We start from the raw sequence: 17,330 nt of genomic DNA, 5'->3' as shown, positions 1-17,330 counted from the left end.
AGAGAGAAAGGAGGGGGCGGGTGAAAGCAGAGCTGTGATGCAGACAGCGAATCACATGAGCAGGGATATGTTTACAAACTGAGCTGAGGAGGCGTGCTCACTTGCTCCATTATGAGGAAGCAGGACTGAGAGCCAAGAGAGAAAAAGAGAGACTGGGACCAGAGAAGAGGTGCTGCCTGGGTTAAACTTAGCAGTGTTAGGCTCATTTTTTTCTCTCTTTTTTTCACCTCCTCTTTGTCTGTTTTGAAGGGGGGGGGGAGCAGATGGCTGGGGCTGACAGAGCAGAGAGCACAACGCCAGTGCGGGCATGAGGAGCTGCTTTCACAGGAACACTGGGCACTGCAGGGAGCCATTCACGTCTTTCCTTTGTTTCCCATAATTGGCAGAGGCAGGTTTTAACAGCAAGAGAGGAAATCTATGTCGAGACGAAGGAGGAGGCGGAGAGAAAGAGAGAAAAGGAGAGTAAAACAGAGGACCTCAGAGGAGCAGGGGAGGTAGGGGTAAGCCTTGTGACAATGTTTCTCTCCTTTTGGACTATTAACAATGACATTGATGTGTCTTTAACCTGCCAGGTTTGGATGTTTATATCCTAGTATAAACTCTGCTATGATCTTTTTGTTTATTTGAAGAGTGGAGCCATTGCAACACGGCTGTATTTGATTCCACAATACCTTTTCACATTTGTTTTGAGCTTGATTTTGGATTGAAAAAAGTACCTATCAATTCCTGATGACATTGTTGCTTGATTATTCACATCATGCTTACCTAAATCATCACAAAGGAGAGTTGATTTCAACAATGAGTGACTTGTTTTTGTAATGTTTTACTGGAAAACAGACCATCATCCACAAGAGAGTTTCTTGCGGAACTGAGAGTTTTATCCCAAAGGGCTTGACTCAGCCTACAAACACAACAAGGATTGAGTAATCAGTCCTTTTCATTGGGGACAGGAGAGTTTGGACTCACGTCATTGTCTGGAAGACAGTGACTTATCTGGGGACAATCTCCTCAATCTGTCTGCACCCCAACAAACAAAGACCTAGGACTGGTTGTGACCGCAGACACAGTGACCCTAGTGGTCGTGATTGACTTCAGACGTTTTCACCCCAATCCACTGATTCCCTGGGTCTCTGGTCATCTGGAAGCTGATTTCATGCACCCGGTCCGGTGGTGTAGCGGTGAGTATGTCCTTCCAATGTTTCGTCGCGTAACAATGACCTCTGTGTTTGTGGTGTAACAATGTATTGTCACGTTACAATTGGTTTGCATCTGAGTGGATACGACTCTTATGGTCCTGCCTGTTTTGTGTGCCTTTCTTTTTAAAGCTGAGCCCTAAACACTCTCCCAGACATCATGTGTTCACAGAGTGGCCTACCTCTTAGAGCTTGACTATCAATGATTTACTAACATCCTCCTAAGATTACAGATGCCCCCCACCCCTCTCACCCAAACCCAGCACTCCACCCCCTCAGAGACAGAGCCGGTGGAATGGCCCTTCTGGCCTGACCTTCACACAGGCAAGGAGTGACCTTTGACCCAGAAAGTACTCTACTCATTGTGGGACTATGGGTGGTATTAGACCTTAGGGTTGCTCAACATTCTCTCCCTAGATAGTTCTGCTGATGACGGTCTAAAATGGCTGCATGGACTGAAAGAACCCAATTCCCCATCTCCCCTCAGAGCGCACACACACACACACACACACACACACACACACACACACACACACACACACACACACACACACACACACACACACACACACACACACACACACACACACACACACACACACACGCACACACGGCTAAACGTCTGAGTAGAGGGTTTTTCCATTGTGGTCCTCCCAGGTGACACACACTCTAGGCCTGTAGGCCATTCTTGTGACATCCACCTGTAAAGAAATTAACTGTGAGAACTGTTAGAACTCCCTGGACTGATGATGAATTGAAGCATTTTATGGTTCAAATAAATTATACAAAGGAGGTGGCAAACAAGTCAGACTGCTCAGTTGATTGGTTGACATACCGTAAATTGAGAAAAGTTGTGACTAAACTTAACAAAAAAAAAGAAGAAATTATATTACCAAACAAAGATAAATGACATAAAACACAATGTAAAAAAACTTTGGAGTACCTTAAATGATATCATGGGCAGAAAACCCAATTCATCTCCATCGGTCATTGAAGTTGATGGGTCATTTATAACAAAACCTTTTGTTTTTGCCAATCATTTCTATGCCTTTTTTTTTTTACCCAGGCAAGTCAGTTAAGAAAAAATTCTTATTTTCAATGACAGCCTGGGAACAGTGGGTTAACTGCCTGTTCAGGGGCAGAACAACTCAGGGGTTTGAACTCGCAACCTTCCGGTTACTAGTCCAACGCTCTAACCACTAGGCTACACTGCCGCCCCGAGCAAAGTAAAGTGGAAAAACGTAGAAGTGAAATGACAACATTGAATAGTGAACTATCATATTACGATCTAATAATGAAATAGAAGGAATGCTGATTTGAATTTGGTCAAGTTATTGTGGGAGAGGTGGAAAACCATTGTTATCCATCAATAATGATAAGCCACCAGGTATAGACAACCTAGATGGGAAACTATTGAGACTGCTAGCAGACTATATTGCCACGCATATTTGCTATGTCTTTAACCAAAGCCTAAAAGGAGTGTGTCTGTCCACAGGCATGGAAGGAAGCTAAATTAATTCCTTTGTCTAAAAATAGTAAAGCACCCTTTGCTGGTGCTAACAGCCACACAATCAGTGTGCTGCCTATTCTCAACTTGTACTGCACAAACTTAGATGATTGATGATTGGTTAAAAGAAATTGATAATAAGATGATAGTTGGAGCATAAGATGATAAGATAATAGTTGTTAGATTTCAGTGCAACCTTTGATGTTATTAAACTGTCATTGAAAAAACTCACTTGCTAACAGGAAGTCCCATTGAGACGAAGGTTTCCTTTACAAGAGTGACCTGCATTCTACAACTGACACATTTATAGAATACAAACAACAGTTAAAATACACAAAAATACACAAAAATCTCAGATACAATCCTCGATAACATCTACATCTCTCAGCTATCAGGTCTTCTATTTCTACCCTAAACTGCCTGAGCAGCTACAAAACATTTAATTTCAACAAGATCTGCAGATTGTCCCAGCATTGAGGTGCATCAAAACGAAAAGCGGATCTACATCACCTGCCATCACATGGTTGGAGAGTTATTTATCCAATCGAACCCAGAGAGTGTTCTTCAATGGAAGCTTCTCTAACATCAGATATGTACAGATATGTACAGAAGTTTCCTTGGGCCATTACTCTTCTCTATTTTTACAAATGATGCCACACTCTACATGTCAGCAGAACCTCAAATGGAGTTGTATATTAAAGGGTGTGACTATTGAGCAAGTTGAGGAAGCTAAACTCCTAGGTATAACATTGGATGGTCAATTATCATGGGCAAGACATATTGACATACAGTTGAAGTCGGAAGTTTACATACACTTAGGTTGGAGTCATTACAACTAGTTTTTCACCCACTCCACAAATTTCTTGTTAACAAACTATAGTTTTGGCAAGTCGGTTAGGACATCTACTTTGTGCATGACACAAGTATTTTTCCAACAATTGTTTACAGACAGATTATTTCACGTATAATTCACTGTATCACAATTTCAGTGGGTCAGAAGTTTACATACACTAAGTTGACTGTGCCTTTAAACAGCCTAGAAAATTCCAGAATATGATGTCATGGCTTTCGAAACTTCTGATAGGCTAATTGATATCATTTGAGTCAATTGGAGGTGTACCTGTGGATGTATTTCAAGGCCTACCTTTCGAACTCAGTGCCTCTTTGCTTGACATCATGGGAAAATCAAAAGAAATCCGCCAAGACCTCCGAAAAAAGATTGTAGACCTCCACAAGTCTGGTTCATCCTTAGGAGAAATTTCCAGACGCCTGAATGTACCACATTCATCTATACAAACAATAGTATGCAAGTATAAACAACATGGGACCATGCAGCCGTCATACCGCTCAGGAAGGAGACGCTTTCTGTCTCCCAGAGATTAACGTACTTTGGTGCAAAAAGTGCAAATCAATCCCAGAACAACAGCAAAGGTCCTTGAAAAGATGCTGGAGGAAACAGGTACAAAGTATCTATATCCACAGTAAAACGAGTCCTATATCGACATAACCTGAAAGCCCGCCCAGCAAGGAAGAAGCCACTGCTCCAAAACCGCCATAAGAAAGGCAGACTACGGTTTGTAACTGCACATGGGGACAAAGATCGTACTTTTTGGAGAAATGTCCTTTGGTCTGATTAAACAAAAATAGAACTTTGGCCATAATGACCATTGTTATGTTTGGAGGGGAGGCTTGCAAGCTGAAGAACACCAGCCCAACCATGAAGCATGGGGTTGGCAGCATCATGTTGTGAGGGTGCTTTGTTGCAGTAGGGACTGGTGCACTTCACAAAATAGATGGCATCATGAGGGAGGACAATTATGTGGATATATTGAAGCAACATCTCAAGACATCAGTCAGGAAGTTACAAATGTAACTTCAGAAATGGGTCTTCCAAATGGACAATGACCCCAAGCATATTTCCAAAGTTGTGGCAAAATGGCTTAAGGACAACAAAGTCAAGGTATTGAAATGGCCATCACAAAGCCCTGACCTCAATCCTATAGAAATTTGTGGGCAGAACTGAAAAAGCATGTGCGAGCAAGGAGGCCTACAAACCTGACTCAGTTACACCAGCTCTGTCAGGAGGAATGGGCCAAAATTCACCCAATTTATTATGGGAAGCTTGTGGAAGGCTACCTGAAACATTTGACCCAAGTTCAACAATTTAAAGGCAATGCTACCAATTACTAATTGAGTGTATGTAAACCTCAGACCCACTGGGAATGTGACGAAAGAAATAAAAGCTGAAATAAATAATTCTCTCTACTATTATTCTGACATTTCACATTCTTAAAATAAAGTGGTGATCCTAACTGACCTAAGACATGGAATTGTTATCAGGATTGAATGTCAGGGATTGTGAAAAACTGAGTTTACATTTACATTACATTTAAGTCATTTAGCAGACGCTCTTATCCAGAGCGACTTACAAATTGGTGAATTCACCTTCTGACATCCAGTGGAACAGCCACTTAAATGTATTTGGCTGAGGTGTATGTAAACAACCGACTTCAACTGTAGTTGTTGTGAAGATGGGGGAGGGGTATGTATGTTATAAAATTATGTTATGTGTTTTTGACACTAACATCAACTGGACTAGTTGTTCAGGCTCTGGTCTTGTCCCATATTGATTACTGTCCAGTAATATGGTCAAGTGCAGCACAGAAAGACCTGCAAATCTACAGGTGGCTCAAAACAGAGCAGCACGCCTTGCTCTTACAGGAAAACTCCACCCAAAAACAATCTTTTGGTATTTGTTGATATGTCAGCAATGAAATATTCAAGAAACATACCCCACAATACATGCCTCCAGGGCTCTCTTCAAAGTTCCCAAGCAAAAATGTCTAAAAACATGTTTTTATTTTTTCATTATGGGGTATTGTGTGTTGAAGGGAGAGAAGAAAAGACTGTAACAACAACATGTGGATTAAGGCAAGAGGTATGAATACTTTCTGAATGCACTATACACACACTCACATCCCCAGGCCGGCGAACAATCCACGTGAAAAAAAGACTATAGTATAATATGGTATAAATACTTTAGTGTCGCTATCTTTATATACAATAGTATTCACTGTAGTGTTTTGGTGGACTTTACTGCACTGTAGTGTTTTTACAGACATGACTGTAGTATTTACTATCGTGTTTTTGTGGACATGACCGTAGTATACTGTAGTGTAGTATGACTGTAGTATACAAATACTAAAAGAGCAAATGTACCACAACCTGTTGGGAACACAATATCTGGTCTATACTTGGCATGTAGGTTTCTTACTAATGGGTGGCACAAATTGGGAAATGGGGCCCGGGATTGGGAGGGGTATATGCAAATCAAATACTGTAGTATTACTATAATTGAACATGTTTTGTGTTTTTGTTGGCACTAGTGCTTTTGCAGACATGACTGTAGTATTTACTATAGTATTCCACAGTATACTCTACAATTATATAGTAAGTACTACACATGATCTATGGATACTATAGTGTACTATAGTGTATAGTATTCTACAGTATACTACAATATTATATGGTAAGTACTACAGATGATTGAGGGATATTACAGTGTGGAGTATAGTATTCTACAGTATACTACAGTTTACTACAGAATTCTATAGTAAATTCTGTTGTATTTCATAATAAACTGTAGTATTTTTGTAGGTAGGATGTGTAACACATTCCAGTCCAACAAAAAGAAGGTTGTTATTCCTATGTAATTGCTTTTAGATGTTTAATTATAGGGATAGAGTTTGTGTTTAAAGGACCATGAATGGAGAGAATATGTGGTTGTGGAATATTTCTGTGCTGGAGACATTGGTTATGGAACTGTTTCGTAACAGATTAGCCTCCGAGGAATGTTACTAAAGTGTTTTTCTTGTTGTCATTATGTAGTGCCTGGCTTCTGGGGTGGCCTTCAGACATGGGACACACACACACACACTTCACACACACACAGGCCTTAATGGGGGAGCTGGTCCAACACACACCCCACTCCCACTGACAGCTCACTTTTCAGTTGAAGTAACTTAGTACTTTGTGTAAAGTTTGCAACTCAATGAAGTTCAACAATGGAAGTAGTGTTATGTTGATATTTGAAACAAGATGCTGCTGTGTGGCTAACAGTATGCAATATGCATGACGGCCTTGGGAGCACACATGCAATGAGATTAACCACGAGTCCAGTGCTGGCCAGACAGACAATGTGCAGCCTACTGCACAGTATAAAATAATACAAAACATTTATGCTAATAAGACATTCCAAATTCCACATTTCATTTGATTCAGTCTGTTTCAGATGTAAAACATCCTCTGTGCACTTAGTGGATGAACACACCAACACACACACACCACTTCATGTTTTGAAATGCCACATGTAAAACATACTAATTCCTCGAATGCATAACCTCCTCTCTACATTTTAAATGAAACACACAAGTCACTAAAATGTGCTTCAGAATCCATTATTGAGAATGACGCACACACTGAACTCTTGTCTTTTGTGTGTGAGGACAGAAGGGCCTGTAGAGTTTGGTCAAGTAGACTCAAGGCTCTCTGTCTTCTTCCTCTCTCTGTCTTCCTCCTCTCAGGATGTCTGTGCGGTTTAAGATCGCAGATCTCAGACCCTTACGGCAAGATGACATCGGAAGACATCTACAACCTGCCCCTCAACGTGTACGTCATCATCCTGGGCATCGGCCTCTTCATCTTCATGCTCAGCCTGATCTTCTGCTGCTACATGTTCAGGTGAGGCTCACCTACATTCTTGGAAAAAAAGGGTTCAATAAATGTTCTACGGTTGTCCCCAGATGAGAACCCTTTTTGTTTCCAGGTAAAAAACCTTTTTGGCTCCAGGTAGAACCATTTGGGTTCCATGTAGACCCTCTGTGGAAAGGGCTCTACAGGGAAACCAAACAGTTCTACCTGGAACCAAAATAGTTCTAGCTGGAGCCAACAACGGTTCTTCAAAGGGTTCTCCTATGTGGACAGCCGGAGAACCCGCATAGGTTCTAGATAACACCTTTTTTTCTATGACTGTAGGGGCAATATCATTAAGCAAGGTCAATGACTTATGGGCATGGTACTCTCAGTAACCCATAGTCAGCTGTAGCTTTCTTTATAGACAACAGCGTTAAAAAACGTCTTTGGGAAGTACAACCCTTCGGCTGACACAATTATTTTATATTTTTATACCTTTATTTAACTAGGCGAGTCAGTTAATAACAAATTCTTATTTTCAGTGACAGCCTAGGAACAGTGGGTTAACTGCCTTGTTCAGGGGCAGAACGACAGATTTGACCTCATCAGGTCGGGGATTCAATTTTGCAACCTTTCGGTTACTAGTCCAACGCTCTAACCACTAGGCTACCTGCTGCCCCAATCAGGTAGTACAATAGGTTTTAAACGGCAATGTGATCAATGCTAGGTGTTGAAACAACCTCATGACATCATCAGCTGCCAGGCTTTTATGTTAAGACTGTGTTTCAACCTGGAGCTAAATGTGTTTTTTGGCCAAATCTGAGGCAATGTTTTCTACACTTTCTTGTTGTCCAGATAAAGAACCAAAAAGACATACGGAAATTTGCTCCTGATCAAGTGCTTTGCAGCTGTAGCACAGCTAAGTGTAGACACATTGTGACTTGCATTTGACATTCATGTGAATACTATAGGGGAAACTGGTCTCCATGCCGACACATTGGGCAAGATGAGACATGATATGATAGAGAGATGAGATGTACTGAAGAAAAATATAAAAGCAACATGCAACAATTTCAAATATTTTACTGAGTTACAGTTTATAGAAGGAAATCAGTCAATTGAAATCTAATCTTTGGATGTCACAACTATGAATACAGATTTGCATCTGATCAACCTAATATGGAATTATGTCCAAAATAATATTTGAAAATCCCTTTTTATAATTATGTTTCAGGTTAAGGCGACAAGGCACAAGGGAGCAATATGGATATAATGAGGTAATTTCATCTTTGAATAAAAACATTTTTTTGTAAAAACGTTTTATATTGAACCTTTATTTAACTAGGCAAGTCAGTTAAGAACAAATTCTTATTTACAATGACGGTCTAACCCGGGCCAAACCCGGACAACGCTTGGCCAATTGTGCGCCGCCCTATGGGACTCCCAATCACGGCCGGATGTGATACATCCTGGATTTTTTTTGTAGTGTCAGACATACAGACACTAAATAAAACTCTTCAAAAAAGTTGTACATTTCTCAATTCATGATGGCTTTGATCTTTTGCATCTTGGCAGCTTTGGATCGGCAGATGTTGTTGTTGACGTATTTATGTTCATTTATAAAGCTGTTTGTATTTTATTGTATAAAATAGTTCCCTCTGTCACATATATGCATCTTTGTTTCTAGGTTGTTTTGAAAGGAGCAGGAAAGAAACTGAGTCTTCTTGGAGTAAGTTGATTTCATTGGTCCAGCTATGCACTTTACAAATAAGAACATTTTGTTTCAGCAAGGGGATAGAATATTGGCCCTGGCCTTAGAGGGTTATGGTGGGGAGTGAGAGAGTTAGTTTTTTTGAAGGAGTGTTGACGTGATCTCTTTCCCATCCTACAGCAGACCTGTGCAGTGTGCTTAGAACAGTTCAAAAGCAGAGACGAACTTGGAGTGTGTCCCTGCTCACATGCCTTCCACAAGAAGTAAGTCCCTTCCCACAGTCTTGGCTTTGATGGCGTGAAGTGAACAACTGAAGGTATACTCAGAAGGAAGACATCAAAAGCAATGAAACACTCAAATTGTAATGTAAAATAAACCCAGACGAAAACCATAATAAAGCCCTCCAGGTGCAGTGTCAAGGTGACAGGCATTTACTGTCTGTGTGACTTTGTCATTTGACGATATGAGCCTGTTTACCCCTAACACAAGCCATCTGCCACTCCCTAGTCCAGAGGTGTCAAACATATGCAAGCCCATTCAATTTGGCCCGCGTGTGTTTTGAGTGTGTAAAAATTGCCGAAATGAGCATAAAAAAATCCCAAAACAATTTCTTTCAAATTTCGACGCCAATGAAATATAACACATTTTCAGTGCCGCCTCATTGAAGACTGAATGTGGCCCCCGGGGCAAAATGAGTTTGACACCCCTGCCCTGGTCTAATGACTTCTCTCACAGGATATGTTTGACATGTTAGTAGCCAATGGCCTATATAGTAATATGCACACATGTACAGTTTAACCTTCCCTGAATTGTTATATTATTAACTGTCTACAGTGTTGTTACAATGTGCAAATAGTAGAAGTACAAATGGCAAGGGGAAAATAAATATCCACATAAATATAACCAGATAAATATGTGCTCCATCGTTTGCCCTAAAATTATCGCAACAGGTCTCGGTCACACTTATTGCTGCGATGATTGCACACTGCGGTATTATACCTAACAGATAATGGAGCTTATCAATATCTTTTGGATCCTAGAAATCTGAGGGAAATATGTGTGTCTCATATCGTCATATATTTGTCCGAAGGTGCAGCTCAGTTTCCACCACATTTTGTGGGCATTGGGCAAACATTTTGTCATGTCTTGTTATGTCTGTTCCTGTCCTTTCTCTTCACTCTGTCTCTCTCTGCTGGTCTTTTTAGGTTACCTTCTCTGTCTCTCATTCTTCAGCTGTTCTACATCTCCCCTAACTAGCTCATTCACTCTTTCCCACCTGTTCTCTCTTCCCCCTCTGATTAGGTCTCTATTTCTCTCTCTGTTCCTGCTACTTTCAGTGTCTGATTCTTGTTTGTGTTTTTGATGCCAGAAGCAAGCTGTCGTCTCGTTTGCTTCCACCTTGTCCTATCCTGTCGGAGTCTGCCTGGCAGGTGCATCCTGCATTATACTAACGTTCTTTTTGTTCCATTGACAACGTTGGAAGAGGATTTATGCCATTCCTGTTTTTCATTAAAGAACTCTGTTTTCTGTTAAAACCGCTTTTGGGTCTTCACTCAAGTACATAACAGAAGAATCAGACCAAGAATGGACCCAGCGGCTCCGGACCCTTTTCACTCCGCCGTCGAGATCCAGGGAGCGATGCTAGGCAGACACGAGGAGGAATTGTCTGCTGCTCGACATGCCGTTGAGACCCTGGCCGTCCAAGTCTCCGACCTCACAAGACAGGTTCACCAACTCCACCTCGATCCACCGCCCACTTCCAGGGTTTCCGAGTCTCCGGAGCCCAGGATCAACAACCCGCCGTGTTACTCTGGGGAGCCCACTGAGTGCCGCTCATTCCTCACTCAGTGTGATGTGGTGTTCTCTCTCCAGCCCAACACTTACTCCAGGAGCGCAGCCCGCATCGCCTACGTCATTTCTCTCCTTACCGGACGGGCGCGTGAGTGGGGCACGGCAATCTGGGAGGCGAGGGCTGAGTGTATTAACCAGTATCAGGACTTTAAGGAGGAGATGATACGGGTTTTTGACCGTTCTGTTTTTGGGGAGGAGGCTTCCAGGGCCCTGTCTTCCCTATGTCAGGGGAATCGATCCATAACGGATTATTCTATTGAGTTTCGCACTCTCGCTGCCTCTAGTGACTGGAACGAGCCGGCTTTGCTCGCTCGTTTTCTGGAGGGTCTCCTCGTCGAGGTTAAGGATGAGATCCTCTCCCGGGAGGTTCCTTCCAGTCTGGACTCCTTAATAGCTCTCGCTATTCGCATAGAGCGACGGTTTGATCTTCGTCGCCGAGCTCGTGGAAAGGAGCTCGCGTTCTCCGTTGCTCCCCTCTCCACATCACTGCCACCTGCCGCATCACTGCCACCCTCCTCCGCCGGCTCGGATGCTGAGCCTATGCAGCTGGGGGTATCCGCATCTCGGCCAAGGAGAAGGAACGGAGAATCACCAATCGCCTCTGTCTCTACTGCGGCTCCGCTGGTCATTTTGTCACCTCATGTCCAGTAAAAGCCAGAGCTCATCAGTAAGAGGAGAGCTACTGGTGAGCGCAACTACTCAGGCCTCTCCTTCTGGATCACGCACTACCTTTCCGGTCCATCTCCGCTGGCCCGGTTCATCTGCTTCCTGCAGTGCCTTGATAGACTCTGGGGCGGAGGGCTGTTTTATGGACGAGACCTGGGCTCGGGAACATGACATTCCTCTCAGACAGTTAGGGGAGCCCACGGCCTTGTTCGCTTTAGATGGTAGTTCTCTCCCCAAGATTCAGCGTGAGACGCTGCCTTTAACCCTCACTGTCTTTGGTAATCATAGCGAAACCATTTCTTTTTTAATTTTTCGTTCACCTTTTACACCTGTTGTTTTGGGTCATCCCTGGCTAGTGCGCCATAACCCTTCTATTAATTGGTCTAGTAATACTATCCTATCCTGGAATGTTTCTTGTCATGTGACCTGTTTAATGTCTGCTATCCCTCCTGTTTCCTCTGTCTCTTCTTCACAGGAGGAGCCTGGCGATTTGACAGGGGTGCCGGAGGAGTATCACGATCTGCGCACGGTGTTCAGTCGTTCCAAGGCCACTTCTCTCCCTCCACACCGGTCGTATGACTGTAGTATTGATCTCCTTCCGGGAACTACTCCCCCCGGGGTAGATTATACTCTCTGTCGGCTCCCGAACGTAAGGCTCTCGAGGATTATTTGTCGGTTTCGCTCGACGCCGGTACCATAGTCTCCTCCTCCTCTCCCGCCGGAGCGGGGTTTTTTTTTGTTCAGAAGAAGGACGGGTCCCTGCGCCCATGCGTGGATTATCGAGGGCTGAATGACATAACAGTTAAGAATCGTTATCCGCTTCCTCTTATGTCTTCAGCCTTCGAGATCCTGCAGGGAGCCAGGTTTTTCACCAATTTGGACCTTCGTAACGCCTACCATCTCGTGCGCATCAGGGAGGGGGACGAGTGGAAGACGGCGTTTAACACTCCGTTAGGGCACTTTGAATACCGGGTTCTTCCTTTCGGCCTCGTTAACGCTCCAGCTGTCTTTCAGGCACTAGTTAACGACGTCCTGAGAGACATGCTGAACATTTTTGTTTTCGTTTACATGGACGATATCCTGATTTTTTCACCGTCTCTCTCGATTCATGTTCAGCACGTGCGACGCGTCCTCCAGCGCCTTTTGGAGAACTGTCTTTATGTGAAGGCTGAGAAGTGCACTTTTCATGCCGCCTCTGTCCCTTTTCTCGGTTCCGTTATTTCCGCTGAGGGCATTAAGATGGATCCCGCTAAGGTCCCGGCTGTCATTGATTGGCCCGTTCCTAAGTCACGCGTCGAGCTGCAGCGCTTTCTGGGCTTCGCTAATTTCTATCGTCGTTTCATCCGTAATTTCGGTCAGGTGGCAGCTCCCCTCACAGCCCTTACTTCTGTTAAGACGTGCTTTAAGTGGTCCGTTTCCGCCCAGGGAGCTTTTGATCTTCTTAAGAATCGTTTTACATCCGCACCTATTCTTGTTACACCTGACATCTCTAGTCAGTTTGTTGTTGAGGTTGACGCGTCAGAGGTGGGCGTGGGAGCCATTCTTTCTCAGCGCTCTCTCTCTGACGGCAAGGTCCATCCTTGCGCGTTTTTCTCTCATCGCTTATCGCCGTCAGAACGTAACTATGATGTTGGTAATCGCGAACTGCTCGCCATCCGCTTAGCCCTAGGCGAATGGCGACAGTGGTTGGAGGGGGCGACCGTTCCTTTTGTCGTTTGGACTGACCATAGGAACCTTGAGTACATCCGTTCAGCCAAACGACTTAATGCGCGTCAGGCTCGTTGGGCTCTGTTTTTCGCTCGTTTCGAGTTTGTTATTTCTTATCGTCCGGGCTCAAAAAACACCAAGCCTGATGCTTTATCTCGTCTCTTCAGTTCTTCTGAGGTCTCCACCGACCCCGAGGGGATTCTCCCTGACGGGCGTGTTGTCGGGTTGACTGTCTGGGGAATTGAGAGGCAGGTAAAGCAAGCACTCGCTCACACTCCGTCGCCGCGAGCTTGTCCTAGGAACCTTCTGTTCGTTCCCGTTCCTACTCGTCCGGCCGTTCTTCAGTGGGCCCACTCTGCCAAGTTAGCCGGCCACCCCGGCGTTCGGGTACGCTCGCTTCCATTCGCCAGCGTTTCTGGTGGCCCACTCGGGAACGTGACGCGCGTCGATTTGTCGCCGCTTGTTCGGTCTGCGCGCAGACTAAATCTGGGAACTCTCCTCCTGCCGGCCGTCTCAGACCGCTTCCCATTCCCTCTCGACCGTGGTCTCACATCGCTTTAGATTTTATCACCGGACTGCCTTCATCAGCGGGGAAGACAGTTATTCTTACGGTTGTCGATAGATTCTCTAAGGCGGCTCATTTCATTCCTCTCGATAAGCTCCCTTCTGCTAAGGAGACGGCTCAGATCATTATCGAGAATGTTTTCCGAATTCATGGCCTTCCGTCTGACGTCGTTTCCGACAGAGGCCCGCAGTTCACGTCTCAATTTTGGAGGGAGTTTTGCCGTTTGATTGGGGCTTCCGTCAGTCTCTCGTCCGGCTTTCATCCCCAGTCTAACGGTCAAGCCGAACGGGCCAATCAGACTGTTGGTCGCATTTTACGCAGTCTTTCTTTTCGTAACCCTGCGTCTTGGTCAGAACAGCTCCCTGGGCAGAGTACGCCCACAACTCGCTTCCCTCGTCTGCTACCGGTCTATCCCCTTTTCAGAGTAGCCTCGGGTACCAGCCTCCGCTGTTCTCATCTCAGCTCGCCGAGTCCTGCGTCCCCTCCGCTCAGGCTTTTGTCCAGCGTTGCGAGCGCACCTGGAAGGGGGTCAGGTCGGCACTTTGCCGTAATAGGGCGCAGACTGTGAGGGCCGCTAATAAGCGTAGGACCAAGAGTCCTAGATATTGTTGCGGTCAGAGAGTATGGCTCTCCACTCAGAACCTTCCCCTTAAGACAGCTTCTCGCAAGTTGGCCCCGCGGTTCATTGGTCCGTTCCGTATTTCTCAGGTCATTAATCCTGTCGCAGTGCGACTTCTTCTCCCGCTATCTTCGTCGCGTTCACCCGGTCTTCCATGTCTCCTGTGTTAAGCCCGTTCTTCGCGCCCCCGCTCGTCCCTCCCCCCATCCTTGTCGAGGGCGCACCCATCTACAGGGTTCGTAAGATTTTGGACATGCGCCCTCGGGGCCGTGGTCATCAGTACCTAGTGGATTGGGAGGGGTACGGTCCTGAGGAGAGGAGTTGGGTTCCCTCTCGGGACGTGCTGGACCGTTCGCTGATCGATGATTTCCTCCGTTGCCGCCAGGTTTCCTCCTCGAGTGCGCCAGGAGGCGCTCGGTGAGTGGGGGGGTACTGTCATGTCTTGTTATGTCTGTTCCTGTCCTTTCTCTTCACTCTGTCTCTCTCTGCTGGTCTTTTTAGGTTACCTTCTCTGTCTCTCATTCTTCAGCTGTTCTACATCTCCCCTAACTAGCTCATTCACTCTTTCCCACCTGTTCTCTCTTCCCCTCTGATTAGGTCTCTATTTCTCTCTCTGTTCCTGCTACTTTCAGTGTCTGATTCTTGTTTGTGTTTTTGATGCCAGAAGCAAGCTGTCGTCTCGTTTGCTTCCACCTTGTCCTATCCTGTCGGAGTCTGCCTGGCAGGTGCATCCTGCATTATACTAACGTTCTTTTTGTTCCATTGACAACGTTGGAAGAGGATTTATGCCATTCCTGTTTTTCATTAAAGAACTCTGTTTTCTGTTAAAACCGCTTTTGGGTCTTCACTCAAGTACATAACACATTTCTTCTCTTGAGAGCCAGGTCTGCTGATGGCGGTCTCTCCCAATAGCAAGGCTATGCTCACACTCTGCATATTGTAAATATTTTCCTCTGTTTTCTGTCAGTCTCTCTCTCTCTCTCTCTCTCTCTCTCTCTCTCTCTCTCTCTCTCTCTCTCTCTCTCTCTCTCTCTCTGTATGTCTATAATATAATACCTTCCTCGCTCTGCCCCCATGCAGGTGTCTGTTAAAATGGCTGGAGATCCGCAGTGTCTGCCCTATGTGCAACAAACCTATCTGCCGTTTGCAGCCAGACCCCCCACAGGGCGCAGAGGGGCCCCAGAGCCCAATGGAGGTGTGAGAGGAGAGAAGGACCCCACCACAGCACCTCAACACCACTAACTACAGTCCCAACCTGCCTCTCCCAGACCGCCTGACCCCTAAAGATCACACCCTGGTCCAGGTGAAGGGATTCAGGCATTCCATCCTGACCTCTCCCATATATCCCTATCCTAGTTCTGACAGAATATTTAAATCCACTCCACTCTTTGAAGGTGTTAGAGCCCTGCAGGTGTGTGTGAGATAAGACTTTAAAGTGGAACTCATTGAACAATATTGGGGGACAAACTGTCAGTACCCTCCATCCCATGTTGCCAATTGAAGATAGGGTGTCTGATTGGTCGGTGAGTAACATAGGACCTGGATGGAGGTGACACCCACATACCACGCTCATAGCTGCCAATATGGGCCTATGAGGTATCCAGCTATGACATAGGGTACAGTGACCCTGTCTCTAAATAACACATCAGGGTCATTCTTGATTTGCAGTGCCTTTTGGGCATGGCATTTTGGAAGACATTTACTTCCTTTTTGTTTAGTTGTTTTTATTTAAATGTATTTGGGTACATATTCCCATTCTCAATAAATGAATATGTCCGATTAATGACTTTAAGTCATTTTGACGATAACCTTCTGCCACCGCTAGGAGTAGTAACACCAATGATGCCATCATCATATGTCAGAAAGTGCAACCATTCTGCCTGCACTGTCGGGTTGAGGGACGGGCATCGCGTAGGAGTGACCCACCTGTCAGAAGACAATGTAATGTTGGTAATACCAATGACACATTTTTTGTAATTGAGGATTTTCTTAAATGGAGACCACAGCTGTTCAGATCTAATGTCATTAACCCTTAATTTACTCAAGTTATATGATTAATCCCTATCACTAATAACCCTTTATTTATCCACACCATATTATAACACTCTAAAAGGGTGTGAATAGGTAACAACTTTCTTTAATATAGACGACTCCTGCAATAAGAGTTTTTCTTGGAGAGAATGCTCAAGGTCCTTGTATATCTTTTGTGTAATGACTAATCTCAGAAACCCAGAACTAAAATCTTACGTAATTGCGTCAGATGCTCGATTAGATTCTGAAGGAGATGTATCAGGAAGGATACTAACACGACTAGTGAAGTCTCTTTAAACAATGCATTAAAGACACAGTTTTGCAGTAGAAAGGACTTGCATTATGTTTTATCATTAATAAACAGTTCAATATAAACAAAAAATGTGTATGATGTGTAACTATTTGTCATAAAGTGTTTTTCATGGTTGAAAAGCTGAGGGACGCAAATGCCATCGCAATTCAATTAAATATGTAGTCTTTAAGTTATTTCTAAGGAATTGTTTTGTATTATAACTGACTTTCAATAAAGTGTAGTGTTTCAGTGATATTGAGAACTCTGATGTCATTCATTCTTTAGCATTAAACATGCAAATGTTGTATATTCAGCTGACCCTGCATGGCCTTAGCTGTGCTCCACTGAATCCACTGAACTATACTGAACAAAAATATAAATGCAACATAAAGTGATGGTCCCATGTTTCATTAGCTGAAATAAAAGATGCCAGAAATGTCCTATACTCACAAAAAAATATTATTTCTAAAAACAATCTGTGCACAAATGTTTTTTT

The 17,330-nt window shown here is 44.3% G+C and overlaps 1 protein-coding gene across 2 annotated transcripts; it reads left to right on the top strand.

Moving 5' to 3' along the window:
• Nucleotides 1-119: 119 nt before the first annotated feature.
• LOC135510954 (RING finger protein 122-like) lies at nt 120-17,087 on the top strand. Of its 2 annotated transcripts, XM_064932312.1 has the most exons (7): nt 120-1,178; nt 5,592-5,638; nt 7,284-7,440; nt 8,627-8,669; nt 9,080-9,121; nt 9,284-9,366; nt 15,592-17,087. In XM_064932312.1, exons 2-7 carry the CDS (start codon nt 5,620-5,622, stop codon nt 15,710-15,712), a joined length of 465 nt encoding a protein of 154 aa, XP_064788384.1. In that variant the 5' UTR covers nt 120-1,178; nt 5,592-5,619; the 3' UTR covers nt 15,713-17,087. The 2 variants fall into 2 exon arrangements, with proteins under 2 accessions (XP_064788384.1, XP_064788383.1); XM_064932311.1 differs by lacking the exon at nt 5,592-5,638 and having other exon boundaries at nt 124-1,178.
• The last annotated feature ends 243 nt before the right edge of the window (nt 17,088-17,330 follow it).

The sequence above is a fragment of the Oncorhynchus masou genome, chromosome 23, assembly GCF_036934945.1.
Source record: "Oncorhynchus masou masou isolate Uvic2021 chromosome 23, UVic_Omas_1.1, whole genome shotgun sequence".
NCBI classification, from domain to species: domain Eukaryota; kingdom Metazoa; phylum Chordata; class Actinopteri; order Salmoniformes; family Salmonidae; genus Oncorhynchus; species Oncorhynchus masou.
The sequence above is the reverse complement of the archived record's forward strand: the minus strand, read 5'-3'. Positions and strand labels throughout refer to the sequence as shown.